This window comes from Nerophis lumbriciformis, linkage group LG07 (assembly GCF_033978685.3).
Source record: "Nerophis lumbriciformis linkage group LG07, RoL_Nlum_v2.1, whole genome shotgun sequence".
Lineage (NCBI taxonomy): Eukaryota > Metazoa > Chordata > Actinopteri > Syngnathiformes > Syngnathidae > Nerophis > Nerophis lumbriciformis.
Window position 1 is genome coordinate 24,867,501 of NC_084554.2, and position 15,932 is coordinate 24,883,432.

Here is a 15,932-nt window from a genome sequence, read left to right on the forward strand (position 1 = left end):
GTGGGGATTGAACCAGGGACCCTCGGGTCGCGCACGGCCATTCTTCCACTGCGCCACGCCGTTTCATCCGCAACCGCATCAGAAAGTCGTCAACCATCGGCCATCCACCCGATGTAACATTTGATCAGAACCGCACCCGCCCGCACCCGTCCGTTGTTATATATCTAATATAGACGATGCAAGGCATTAGTGAGGTTATAAAGCTTTTGCCTGTTAAAGAAAGGAGACTGATCCAATTGTTGATATAATAATGTAACTGCATCATAAAGCCTAAATGAACTCCATGGTGTTCAGGGATGAATAGTCTCTCCTATTGCTATTCTACAAATTTTTTCAGATATTGTTACATTAATCATTAGTAATGTAGCAGCTTAGTTTTGAATGGCAGGGTCCCTGCTATCACATGTTGATAAAAATATAACATTTACATAATAAAAATCAACTACAGGCTTCCTAAATGCTGTAATAAATTAAGCATGATGAGTTGAACATATGTCAGCATGTGGCCCCACTTTTAACAATTTTTTTCAAACGCTTATTGCAAATGCTTACTTACAGTAAGTCATTAATTTGACTTTGTAAGTCTTTATTTTGACTTAGTAAGCCATTATTTTGTCATTATTTTGACTTAGTAAATGATTAAGTCATAATAATGGCGTACTTAGTATTTCAGGTAACTCGGACTGTTTTGTTTTTACTTTATGGAAAAAATATCGAGATATATATCATATATCGCCATTCAGCAAAAAGAGCGGAAAACACACCCAAAAGTTGTAGGCTTCTTCACGCGACGAAGCCGGCCTACTTCATCGCAGTCTGTAGTCTATTGCCCCCCAGGCTGTGGTGGCAGCGACGAGGTGGACACGTGATGGCGACAGGCCGAGTTACACCGATCCTTACACCCACCCACATCCTTCCCCGGTCCCCTCCCCCTGGAGAGTCACCACCTTAACTGACAAATTTTCTGGGGGAAACACTGTATATGTATGTATATTTATTTATATATGTATGTATGTATGTATATGTATGAATGTTTTTGTATGTATGTATGTGTGTATATATATATATATATATATATACATATATATATATATATATATATGTCTTAATAAGGTTATCCAAAAAATAGTGCTCGATACCGTAGTAGAGCGCAATATATGTATGTGTGGGGAAAAAAATCACAAGACTACTTCATCTCTACAGGCCTGTTTCATGAGGGGGTTCCCTCAATCATCAGGAGATTGTATTATTTATTATTTATTATTTTAAAATCTCCTGATGATTGAGGGAACCCCCTCATGAAACAGGCCTGCAGAGATGAAGTAGTCTTGTGATTTTTTTCCCACACATACATATATATATATATATATGTATGTATATATATATATAAGGAGCAGCGAGAATACCAAGAAGCGCATATGCCAAATTTTCAAAGAGAACGGCCTACGGATCACGATTGAAGCCAACAAGCAAACCGTCAACTTCCTTGACGTCACTTTCAACCTGAGAAATAACAGCTACCAACCATTCACGAAACCCAACACAACACTCCAATACGTGCACCATGACAGCAACCATCCACCCACCACCACGAAAAGAATACCTACCGGAATCAATAAAAGGCTATCGATGCTGTCATCTAGCAAAGCTGAATTTGACCAAGCAACCCCCCCGTACCAAAAAGCCCTTGATGAAAGCGGATACAATTTCACCCTCACCTATGAACCCACGCCAGGAAACCAGCCAAAAAAGAACAGAAAACGAAACGACATCATCTGGTACAACCCCCCATACAGCAAAAACGTCTCAACTAACATTGGACACAAATTCCTCAATCTGATTGACAAACACTTTCCCAAAGACAACACCCTAAGAAAAGTATTCAACAAGAACAACATTAAATTGAGCTACAGCTGCATGAACAATATACGACAAATCATCTCAAACCACAACAAAACAATTGCAAATGAGCCGTCGGCCCCCAGACAGAGCGACTCCAAAACCAACAAAGACTGTAACTGTCGAAAGAAACCTGATTGCCCTCTCAACGGGGGGTGCTTACAAGCATCAGTTGTCTACCAATCTAAGGTAATACGCAAGGACATTAACACATCCGACACATATGTAGGATTAACCGAGGGAGAATTCAAAACCAGATGGAACAATCACAAGGCTTCTTTCAGGAACAAAAACCTGTGAAATACCACAGAACTCAGCAAACACATTTGGGACCTCAAAGACAATAATGTTGAATATTCAATAACATGGCAAATTCTTGCATCCAGCACACCTTACAATAGTGGTAATAAAAGATGCAACCTATGCTTGAAAGAGAAACTGTTTATTATTTACCGTCCAGACCTGTCATCCCTCAACAAGCGCAGCGAAATTGTAACAACATGCCGCCATAGACGGAAACACCTCCTAGGTAACACATGAGCCAATCACCACGCCCCTAGGCCAGCCTGTACCCACCCACTTTGTGCCCTATACAAACCATGGTATGTGAATGCTCCCATTAAAATCTCCTGATGATTGAGGGTACCCCCCCTCATGAAACAGGCCTGTAGAGATGAAATAGTCTTGTGATTTTTTTTCCCACACATACATATATTGCGCTCTACTACGGTATCGAGCACTATTTTTTGGATAACCTTATTAAGACATATACTCCGCTCCAAATTGACATTTGTTGAGCACTGTACGACGATCAGAAATGGAAAAATTCAACATCGACTACTCCACGAAGAACATTCCCATTCCCGCGCAGAATGACTACAAGCTAAGGCTCATAGAAAAGACGGAACACTTCCTAAGAAGGATGCGGTGGAAAGCACATTTTTTCCTCCACCCTGAAACAAAAGGAACGCAAAAGGAAACTTACGGATTCAAATCTACCAAGAACCCACCCACAGTTGGGGAACTAAAGGATTTTGAGAACGACATGCTCAAAATGATACAATCAGTCAAATTCAAGCCAATCCGCAACCCACTCCTCACCAAGCTGAAAAATGACAAGGAGCGCATCAAGAAAGTAAACAACCTCATCATAGCTGCCGATAAAACCACAAACTTCTACAGAATGGACATACCAGAACACCACACCTTACTGGACAGAAGCATCACCAAATCATACAAAAAAGCGCAACCCAACACCTTACAGAACATCCACCTGGAAAATAAAAGGATCGCGGCTGAACTGGACATTGAGGACAGGGTGGACGCCACAGCCAACAAGGAAGCCTTCATCACATTGAAGGACCACAAACCCAACATCGCAAATAACCCAACATGCCGACTAATAAACCCAACTAAATCTGAAATAGGAAAAATCAGCAAAATAATCCTGGACAGAGTCAACACAAAAATCAAGGACAAAACACCACTCAACCAATGGAGAAATACAGCAGCAGTAATCAAATGGTTCAACAACATCCAAGACAAACAACAGCACAACTTTATCTCCTTTGATATCGAGGAATTTTACCCTTCCATCACGCAAGACCTACTGACTCAAGCACTAGACTTCGCCTCAGACTACGACTCAATCACAGGCAACGAAAGAAACATCATCATCCACGCAAAAAACTCCATTCTCATCCACAACAGCACACCATGGCAAAAAAAGAACAATGCAACATTTGACGTCACTATGGGAAGTTTTGACGGAGCAGAAACGTGTGAACTCGTTGGGAGTTTCCTCCTCTCCCAGCTCGCTGGCCTCAATCTGAACCTTGGTATTTACCGTGATGACGGACTGGCAGTGTGTCGCGCCTCGCCAAGGAGCAGCGAGAATACCAAGAAGCGCATATGCCAAATTTTCAAAGAGAACGGCCTACGGATCACGATTGAAGCCAACAAGCAAACCGTCAACTTCCTTGACGTCACTTTCAACCTGAGAAATAACAGCTACCAACCATTCACGAAACCCAACACAACACTCCAATACGTGCACCATGACAGCAACCACCTACCCACCACCACGAAAAGAATACCTACCGGAATCAATAAAAGGCTATCGATGCTGTCATCTAGCAAAGCTGAATTTGACCAAGCAACCCCCCCGTACCAAAAAGCCCTTGATAAAAGCGGATACAATTTCACCCTCACCTATGAACCCACGCCAGGAAACCAGCCAAAAAAGAACAGAAAACGAAACGACATCATCTGGTACAACCCCCCATACAGCAAAAATGTCTCAACTAACATTGGACACAAATTCCTCAATCTGATTGACAAACACTTTCCCAAAGACAACACCCTAAGAAAAGTATTCAACAAGAACAACATTAAATTGAGCTACAGCTGCATGAACAATATACGACAAATCATCTCAAACCACAACAAAACAATTGCAAATGAGCCGTCGGCCCCCAGACAGAGCGACTCCAAAACCAACAAAGACTGTAACTGTCGAAAGAAACCTGATTGCCCTCTCAACGGGGGGTGCTTACGAGCATCAGTTGTCTACCAATCTAAGGTAATACGCAAGGACATTAACACATCCGACACATATGTAGGATTAACCAAGGGAGAATTCAAAACCAGATGGAACAATCACAAGGCTTCTTTCAGGAACAAAAACCTGCGAAATACCACAGAACTCAGCAAACACATTTGGGACCTCAAAGACAATAATGTTGAATATTCAATAACATGGCAAATTCTTGCATCCAGCACACCTTACAATAGTGGTAATAAAAGATGCAACCTATGCTTGAAAGAGAAACTGTTTATTATTTACCGTCCAGACCGGTCATCCCTCAACAAGCGCAGCGAAATTGTAACAACAGACGGAAACACCTCCTAGGTAACACATGAGCCAATCACCACGCCCCTAGGCCAGCCTGTACCCACCCACTTTGTGCCCTATATAAACCATGGTATGTGAATGCTCCCATTAAAATCTCCTGATGATTGAGGGTTCCCCCCTCATGAAACAGGCCTGTAGAGATGAAATAGTCTTGTGATTTTTTTCCCACACATACATATATATATATATATATATATATACTAGAGATGCGCGGATAGGCAATTATTTCATCCGCAACCGCATCAGAAAGTCGTCAACCATCCGCCATCCACCCGATGTAACATTTGATCAGAACCGCACCCGCCCGTTGTTATATATCTAATATAGACGATGCAAGGCATTAGTGAGGTTATAAAGCTTTTGCCTGTTAAAGAAAGGAGACTGATCCAATGCAGCACAGACATTCGCGTGCCACGCTGTCACGACCCAGACGCACACCAGTGCGCAATCATATGGGAGCCGCGCTGAGCGCACCTCCAAGCGCGTCTCGCTGCCGGCGACGGCCGGGTATGTGCCCGACGCTCCAGCGCCATCCATTTTCAGGGCTAGTTGATTCGGCAGGTGGGTTGTTACACACTCCTTAGCGGGTTCCGACTTCCATGGCCACCGTCCTGCTGTCTATATCAACCAGGGTGAGCCCCACCCCTTTCGTGAGCGCACTGCGCGCGGAGTGACCCCTGTTACGCGCCCCCGGCAACAGGGGTGTGCAGGGCAGGTAAGCTGCGCGGGCGGAGCGCGCGGAGTGACCCCTGTTACGAGCCCCCGGCCACGGGGGTGGCGGGCAGGTAAGCTGCTTACCTGCTGCGCGTGACGCCGGCCGCGGCGAAGGCGGACGAGGCGGGGTGTCGGTGCGGTGGGCGCGGTGGTGACCCTGGACGTGCGTCGGGCCCTTCTCGCGGATCGCCTTAGCTACGGCTCCCGGTGGGGCCCTCTCGGGGGAAGGGGCCTCGGTCCCGGACCCCGGCGAGGCGTCCCTTCTCCGCTCCGTAAAAGTGTCCATCTCTTTTTTTTTTTTCTTCTGTTGTGGCATATGCAGCAGGTGCCTGCTCGTTTTTCGTATGTGGGTAACAACATTTAACTATGTATATATATTTCCGAATTGGTTTAACTGCCACCCGCCTGAATCTTTTTAAAATCTAATTTTTTTTTATTTCAACCGCCCGACCCGACCCGACCCGACCGGCGGATAAAATCTAATTTTTTTAAATTTCATCCGCCCGATCCGCGGATAATCCGCGGACTCCGCGGTTGTGCCCGCAAACCGCGCATCTCTAATATATACATATATATATACATATATATGTATATATATACATATATATGTATATATATTTATATATACATACATATATATGTATATGTATATATGTGTGTATGTATTGAACCGTTTCGGTACGGGGGTTTCGGTTCGGTTTGGAGGTGTACCGAACGAGTTTCCACACAGACATATTAAGTAGCACACCGCACGTTGTGTAAACAATGCACACCGAGGCACAACACACGGCATGCTAGCAGCGACGGGGGCAACATCCTTCACTCTACCCGGCAGTGAGTCTCCATAGCTCTGGACTCCAGGGTAAATGACGAGTCCGGCGATTAGTTGCAAATCTTGGCTTTATTGAGGTCTTGCACACAGCCAAACCAACAAAACACTAGCCAATCCCCGCACTCATGCTACCGCTCCCTCACCTCGCTCGCCCACACACTCACCTCACATGCTGTCACATATTAAAGGGTCACACACACACATACGCTACTTTCATAACACATGCTAACCCATTTGAAGCGTACCACCGCATTCAAGCAGCGTCTTCTCGGCGAGTCAGGCAGGACTAAAGCAATAACAAATGTTTTTATAGCAGCAGATAAGTCCATATTGCATTAAAAACTAGATTTTGACCCACTTCTATGGTGGAAGAACAATAAGCCCATATATCCTCTTACTTCCAAGTTAGCCAGGCTGGGAGGGGAAAAGAAAAGTTAATCTGAGACTGAGTTGACTTGAAACTGTTAAATGTTGCACTTTTTATATGTAGAAGAAAAGGTTTGTCATTTTATTTAATCTGAGCAACAACTTGAGGCAGTTTAATGTTGATTAACGTTGAGCCGACTTAAACAAGTTGAAAAACTTATTGGGGTGTTACCATTTAGTGGTCAATTGTACAGAATATGTACTGTACTGTGCAATCTACTAATAAAAGTCTCAATCAATCAATCAATCAATCAATCAAAAACAGCACTTTATATGTAGAAAGGTTTTGTTAAGAAACCATTCTGAGCCTTTTCTTATTTAGTTTTTATTTTATATATGTTGACCACATTAACCCTGGCAATGGACTCTGTGTGTATATGTATATTATGCCATTGTTTACAAATTTGGTAAATAAATAACCAAAAAATGTATATTTTGTTGTTTTCTTATTGTACCGAAAATGAACCGAACCGTGACCTCTAAACCAAGGTATGTACCGAACCGAAATTTTTGTGTACCGTTACACCCCTAGTATATGTGTGTGTGTGTGTGTGTGTGTGTGTGTGTGTGTGTGTGTGTGTGTGTGTGTGTGTGTGTGTGTGTGTGTGTGTGTGTGTGTGTGTGTGTGTGTGTGTGTGTGCATGTGTGTATATATGTATGTATATATATATAATATATATATATATATATATATACATATATATATATATATGTATAAATATATATATATATATATATATATGTATGTGTATTGTGAATTGTTTTACTTGGTTAAAGGATTTCAGTTTAATTATTTTTAGAACATTTTGAGCACATTTAAAATTACCGTGATAATAATGATAACCTTGATAATTTTGGTCACAATAACCATGAAAAGAATTGTTCATACTTTGACATTTGTATTATGGACAATTGTAACGTAATTGTTTCGTCGAATAAATTGATAAAAACACAGCTACATTACTTTTTTCTTACATTTTCAACTGTTAAAGACATTGAATAATTAACGTTAATCGGTATAAACAACATAGACGCAGCCATTTTGGAAGCGTGTGTCAAAGGTTAACCGATAACGAGAACAGCTGAGTTGTTCTGAGATTTTCCGAGAGATACACCAGTTGTATCAGGGTCTGGAAGGACGTCAGGTGTTAGGTGAATTTAGGTCAGGCATATGTCTCCTAGACCGGCCGGGTAGGCCGACGTAAGGGGACACTTTGCCCATTATTTTTCAGATAAATGTATATGTATATATATGCGCTTTGGAGCACCTGCCTCGAAAGAAAATAATGTTTGCCTTGGTGCTCTTCCAACTTGCCTTGGTGCCCTAAAATATGAGCCCTCTTTTAAGGCAACACTATCCTTGACCTTAAAAAGTTAAAATTTGAGGCCTGAAGATGACACCTGATGGCCATAAGACATAACTGCACTTTTTGTCCATATAGATAAAAATAGTATTCATGTATGAGATCTAGGGCTACCAATTATGGCCAAAGTAATAATTAAAATTATTGTTATCAATATTGATATCATGACTACTGATTGTTAGGTAAAGCAGTGTTGGGGTGTGAATGTAATACCATCATGTCATTTGTAATGTCTAATTAAAAAGACTATAGATAAATGTTATCCATATATCTAAAGACAAATATTATTATTTTTTGTATTCTTTAATAATATCAATTAATCACCATCAATCAATGTTTATTTATATAGCCCTAAATCACAAGTGTCTCAAAGGGCTGCACAAGCCACAACGACATCCTCGGTACAGAGCCCACATAAGGGCAAGGAAAAACTCACCCCAGTGGGACGTCGATGTGAATGACTATGAGAAACCTTGGAGATATATCAACTTGTCAGCTTCTTGTCATTATATGATGCTTTCATCTTTTTTTCTATTATTTATTTAAATTATGTACATTTTAGTGCTGCAACAACTAATCGATTAAAATCGATTATAAAAATAGTTGGCGATTAATTTAGTCATCGATTCGTTGGATCTATGCTATGCGCATGCGCAGAGGCATTTTATTATTTTTTTTTTTTTTTTATTAAACCTTTATTTATAAACTGCAACATGTACAAACAGCTGAGAAACAATAATCAAAATAAGTATGGTGCCAGTATGCTGGTTTTTTTTTTCAATACAATACTGGAAAGGATAGAAATGTAGTTTGTCTCTTTTATCTGATTATTAATCGATTAATCGAAGTAATAATCGACAGATTAATCGTTAGTTGCAGCCCTAGTACATTTATATGTACATGTAGATGCTGTATCGGACAGATGGGTTAAGAGTTTGAGCAGACATATATCGTATAGGAATTAACTATACACAATAACACACTAACAACGTGCTATGTCACATGAATGGTTTTTGAAGTGATACCTTTGTGACATGAAAAAACACAAGTAATGTAAAAAAAAAAAAAAACCTGGTGTTTACTTTTTAATATCAAAATGAAACACAAAGCAGTTTGGCTAATGAAGATAAAGTCAAATAAACAAGCTTTGTTCTTCTCCAACGCCTCCTATCAGTATAACAGTTTGGCCAGCAAAACTAAAGAGTGATACCTCTCACTTTGAATACACAATCTTCACAGCCTGTGTTCAATTCAATGAGATGACAAAACATTGCCAGTATTGATGTTATTTGAACACTGATACAATTTGCAGTTAAATAAAAGACGAGTGAACATCCCAGTAAACAAACTAAAGACTTTATAAACAAGTTGTGACAACGTCACCTGCTGCATGTTTCCGCACGTCATTAACTCTCAGTCACAGCAGCTGATGAACGCTGTATTGAGAAAATAAAAGCAACATCAAATAGTTTTCTCCTTTGCTGTATATTTTTAGTGTGAGGCAAGTGCGTCTGTCTCCAAAATTGTCCACACCTGTCTCCATCTAAACACAGCAGTGCAACCTTAAACGCACGCCAGGAAGCGAGGGGAAATGACGTTAAACCAAGTGCTTGGTTCTGTTTACTCCGAGGGGAAATCTCCGGAGCAAAGTCTGTGTCTTTAGTCCGCCATGATTATTAAGCCAAATGACGCTAGTGCGCACGCGTCTGAATTTGTGTTGCCTGAAATGCATTAATTAATGACGGGGTTTCGGTAATTAAAAAATTAGACAGTGTAACTAACCGTCTGGAATTTTATCGAAAATTATCTATATACGGTTTGCTGTTACATTCCTTGTCCATTAACAAGTAAAAAAGTAAAAAGTCAAGGGCGGTCACGGCATGTTCTTGCCGCCGATGTTGGTAAATTTTTTAGGGCGTTACGGCAAATGACGAGGGCGGTCGCGGCAGTTGCTGCGGTTGCCGTGGTTAAATTCCATCCATCCATCCATCCATTTTCTACTGCTTGTCCCGTTCGGGGTCGCGGGGAGTGCTGGAGCCTATCTCAGCTACAATCGGGCGGAAGGCGGGGTACACCCTGGACAAGTCGCCACCTCATCACAGGGCCAACACAGATAGACAGACAACATTCCAGCCCTGCATAATTCTGTGGATTGATGGAAGGACTTTTAAATCCTAAGGAAAAGACAGTTTGTGCCCCGATCGATACTATTCCAGATTAAGGTTGCTATATTGTTCTGGACCATCTTGCCAGTTGTGTGGAATACGGAGTTATTGTGAATCAGTTTGGAGTGCACAAATTCAGCGTGACAAAGGTTGTGTACACTGTATTATTCGCCTTTAATATACCTTCTTGATTCTCTTTCCTCTCATTTATATTTTGTTCGGGAGTCCGAACTAAGCCAACATTCTACATTACCCTACCTACTTAAAATCTCTTATTTTTTCTCCCATCAACAATGCACTTGAAAATCTTCTGTTCTTTTAATTTGTGAAGCAAATAAACAGTCGCATCTTCATTACAATTGTTATGTTTTTTTTTTAATGGTATCTGCTTCCGAGTTGAGACTGGCATATGTGCGATACGAAGGGTCCCCTCTGGCGGCACACACCCACTCGAGAGATCTGGTTTTTAATTGCATAATTCAAGTGTGTTAGTCCGACTTTTCAAAAACCGAACACGATCGGATTAAGTTGTTTTCATGTAGAGCCAAACTATTTGAGAAATTGGACTCATTTAAACTTTTTTAAACTTTAAACTTACTGATTTAAACTTATATTCACACATTAGGGCCAATTTAGTTTTGCCAGCCAGCTTATCCCTGTGTGCATGTCTTTGGAAGTGGGAGGAAGTAGGAGTACCCGGAGAGAACCCACGCAGTCACAGGGAGAACATGCAAACTCCACCCAGAAAAACCCTGAGCCTCGTAACTGAACCCAGGACATTCTCGTTATGAGGCAAGAGCGCTAACCACTGTTCCACCGTGCTGCTAATTTTGGTTTTCATCTGCAAAATAATTTTTTTCATGAGATTTCCCATATTTAGAAATGCTAATGTTGATGCTCCTCTGACCGGAATCATTAGACACACGTAATAAAGGTGTTTGTTAAATCCCCTGATGTTTTTTGGTGCTAAATTAACCACAGCATTAGTGCATCATGAAACAATATGTCGCTACTGGTCTAACCTTTCCTAATAAAATAACCTAAAGCCTTGTCCAGATGTTAACTGACATAAACTGTACTAGTCATGTTTAGCTAACTTCACTGCAAATGGACATCGACTCCAAATACCAGTCTAGCCTACTAATTGACTACTAATAACGGTTTCAACCCTGAAAATAACATATCGGTCGATCTCTATTTTTGGCCGTAGAAGTAATTGTTTTTACGATTTATAAAATCGTAATGTCGGTCAAATTCCGATTTTTGCAAAGTCTGTAGCCTTTGCCACGTAAACTTTGAATCACATCTAGGGCTGAAACGACGCGTCGACATAGTTGACGTCATCGGTTACGTAAATACGTCGACGCCGTTTTTGTGCTTCAACGCGTCGCATATTTACGTCACACTACCGTCATGGCGGAGCGCAAAGCAGACGATGCGAGCGAGGGGGAAAAAAGCACGCCAAAAGTCGTCAAAAGTGTGGGAGTATTTCAATAAACGGCCTAAGAAGAAACGCTACTTTTATCTACATTCAGCTCGCTACTCGCTACTAATTTTTATCGATCTGTTAATGCACACTTTGTTTGTTTTGGTCTGTCAGACAGACCTTCAAAGTGCCTGCCTTACTGGTGACGTTTCACTCCGTTCCACCAATCAGATGCAGTCACTGGTGACGTTGGACCAATCAAACAGAGCCAGGCGGTCACATGACCTGAGTTGAAAAACGTATTGGGGTGTTGCCATTTAGTGGTCAATTGTACGGAATATGTACTGTACTGTGCAATCTACTAATAAAAGTTTCAATCAATCAATCAAAAGTGTGAAGGAAAAAAGACTATTTTTTATTTCAATCGTACATCCCGTCAAAAGCCTAAAGACTGACTGCACAGTTCCTGTCTTCACAATAAAGGTGCCGCTCCATCGCGCCGCGCTTTCAAAATAAGAGTCTGCGAAAGCCAGCGCAAACAAGCTAGCAAGCTACGGAGTTTGCCGCCTATTTATTTCTTGTAAAGTGTATAAAAACGAATATGGAAGATGGACAAATAAGATGCCAAAAACCAACCACTTTCATGTGGTATTAGACAGAAATGAGGAACTTTTTTTCTCCTCCATTTGAAAACGTGGACGTTATAAGCAATACTGTCTGTTTACAATCAATGCAAGTCATCAGAATCAGGTAATACACCAACTTATATTCTTGTCTTCATGAAAGAAAGGAATCTATATGTGTTAAACATGCATGTATATTCATTAAAACACCTTTAACATGTAAACAAAAACGTCAAAATAAATAAATATAAATTATATACTGTATATATCAATGTATGTATATATATGTGTATATATATATATATGTATATGTGTGTGTGTATATATATATATATATGTATATATATATGTGTGTATATATATATATATATATATATATATATATATATATATCTTAATAAGGTTATCCAAAACATAGTGCTCGATACCGTAGTAGAGCGCAATATATGTATGTGTGGGGAAAAAAATCACAAGACTATTTCATCTCTACAGGCCTGTTTCATGAGGGGGGGTACCCTCAATCGTCAGGAGATTGAGAAATCTCCTGACGTTATATATATATATGTGTGTGTGTGTGTGTGTGTATGAACAAGAAAGTTTGATCATATTACGCCTATACTGGCTCACCTGCACTGGCTTCCTGAGCACTTAAGATGTGACTTTAAGGTTTTACTACTTACGTATAAAATACTACACGGTCTAGCTCCGTCCTATCTTGTCGATTGCATTGTACCATATGTCCCGGCAAGAAATCTGCGTTCAAAGAACTCCGGCTTATTAGTGATTCCCAGAGCCCAAAAAAAGTCTGCGGGCTATAGAGCGTTTTCTATTCGGGCTCCAGTACTATGGAATGCCCTCCCGGTAACAATTAGAGATGCTACCTCAGTAGAAGCATTTAAGTCCCATCTTAAAACTCATTTGTATACTCTAGCCTTTAAATAGCCCCCCTGTTAGACCAGTTGATCTGCCGTTTCTTTTCTTTTCTCCTCTGCTCCCCTTTTCCTTGAGGGGGGGGGGGCACAGGTCCGGTGGCCATGGATGAAGTGCTGGCTGTCCAGAGTCGGGACCCGGGGTGGACCGCTCGCCTGTGCATCGGCTGGGAACATCTCTGCGCTGCTGACCCGTCTCCGCTCGGGATGGTGTCCTGCTGGCCCCACTATGGACTGGACTCTTACTATTATGTTGGATCCACTATGGACTGGACTCTCACAATATTATGTCAGACCCACTCGACATCCATTGCTTTCGGTCTCCCCTAGAGGGGGGGGGTTACCCACATATGCGGTCCTCTCCAAGGTTTCTCATAGTCATTCACATCGACGTCCCACTGGGGTGAGTTTTTCCTTGCCCGTGTGTGGGCTTTGTTGTGGCTTGTGCAGCCCTTTGAGACACTTGTGATTTAGGGCTATATAAATAAAGATTGATTGATTGATTGATGTATGTATATATATATATATATATATATATATATATACATATATGATATGTGTGTGTATGTTACTCAGTTACTCAGTACTTGAGTAGTTTTTTCACAACATACTTTTTACTTTTACTCAAGTAAATATTTGGGTGACTACTCCTTACTTTTATTTGAGTAATAAATCTCTAAAGTAACAGTACTCTTACTTGAGTACAATTTCTGGCTACTCTACCCACCTCTGCTAATAATGTTGTTGTATGCACAACGGCTATAAACGAACATTTGAAAAGAAAACACCCGACAGCGTTCTTGCCATCTCCATCAACTAGTCAATCGTCCGCGTGAGTATACGTTGTCATCATTACACAAAAACATGAATATGTCATTTGTATCTGCGTTGTAAATTCATAAACTAAAACACTGTTTCGCTCTGAGAGGCGCGTTTGGCGTGCCTGTTCAGTGTTTACAAAGACGCGCTCCTCTTTAACGCTAACGTTAACTAGTTGTGCAAATACCTTTTACAACATTAACAGTTACATATACTATGTACAAACGAACAATTAACTTTCACTTTAATCATACTATCATTGTTGTGTTATTAAGCAAAATAAGCAATACTTTTACTTTTGTTGAAATGTTTACACTGTTGTTACAGAATATTTCGTTTTGCACTGTATGTAATGTATTGGATCTTTATCTTTATTTTTGCAAATTTTAAAGCAAAATAAGCAATACTTTTACTTTTGAAATGCTTATACTATTGCAGAATATTAAGATTTGCACTGGGTGTTTACTTTTATATTTGCACATTAAAAAGCAAATAAGCTACTTTTAATTTTGTTAAATGTTAAAAGTTTTAAATGTTTACATTGTTACAGAATATTTTGTCATGTTGTTGTCAATGTTGACTGAGTGGCCATCCTTTTTTTTGTAAATAAAAGCCATGCCTTTTGAAAAAACTGGCCTACATTTATTTTTTCATCTTCGTTTTAAATAAAAAAAATAATCGGTAAAAGGAAAAATAATCTATAGATTAATCGAAAAAAATAATCTATAGATTAACCGATTAATCGAAAAAAAATAATAATCTATAGATTAATCGATAGAAAAATAATCGTTAGCTGCAGCCTTAATCACATCATACAATTCCCAATAAAACAATTACAGTTTTTTGTTTGTACTGTAACTGACACATTGTCACGTTAAGGACGCTTCTAAAGTCATCTCAATGTGTTGCATTTTCATTAAGGGATCACATTTGTTCCTCAAATATGAGAGCTTCTGCCCTGTGAAGGAAACCCCATCAAAATGGAACTGTACTGGTATATGTGAGTATAACTTCTCAGCAATACTTCAAAATTACAAAACAATTACAACAAAGCCACCTACACTTACTCTCTTTTACAGAGTTGTCATCGTGTTTATCATCATTAAGATCTTCTTCTACGTGTGCTGGTATCGCTCAAGACAAAGACAGCTGGCATCGTACCTGAGCAACCCCCGCAATGCCCAGATAGTCATCGTTGGCGGGAGAGCCTACCTCCATCAGGTGTGCGAGAGACAGAGTGTAAGTTGTTCAAAACATTGCGTTGTATGTTTTTTTTGGGTTGGCCCATTCCAATATTGATATCGGCCCTATATAATACAAGTATCAAATTATATCGGCTTCCATCTAAAATATATATTAATACTATAAATACTTATATAGGTGCTCGAATACAAGCAGTCCTGCAGTGCGTTACACATGCAAAGCTCGACAATAAGCACCAGGGTTGGTCTTTTCTTGTATTTTAGTGAAGTTACAAAAGGTAAACAAAATGTAGGCTACTCGGATCTAGCAGACACAACAGGTCAGACCAACGTAATAAGTGTCCTTAATTGAACAATATTGCAGTCTAAAACGGCACATTTGTCAAAATGAACAAATATCATATATATATATATATATAACTGACTATTTCTTACATATACAAAGTCTCCAAGGCAGACGCGTATTAGAACATATCCAGTAACAAACGTGTCTGCATCATTTAATTTCCTACGTAATGAGCTTAATTATGAATTATTAAGGCCACTAGATGTCACTAAAACAAATACCACTCCACTTTTAATTTAAAGACAGCATAAGTCCATGGCAGACGGTTGATAA

At 40.1% G+C, this 15,932-nt stretch overlaps 1 protein-coding gene across 2 annotated transcripts in view; it reads left to right on the forward strand.

Annotated features, from left to right (window-relative positions):
* LOC133609735 (uncharacterized) overlaps positions 1-15,932 on the forward strand; it is a 44,173-nt gene that overhangs the window by 7,285 nt on the left and 20,956 nt on the right. For both annotated transcript variants that reach the window (XM_061965606.2, XM_061965605.2), the window contains exons 2-3: positions 15,033-15,111; positions 15,191-15,350. In XM_061965606.2, the coding sequence (XP_061821590.2) occupies positions 15,092-15,111; positions 15,191-15,350 (180 nt within the window). In that variant the 5' untranslated portion in view covers positions 15,033-15,091. The remainder of the gene's footprint in view (positions 1-15,032; positions 15,112-15,190; positions 15,351-15,932) is intronic.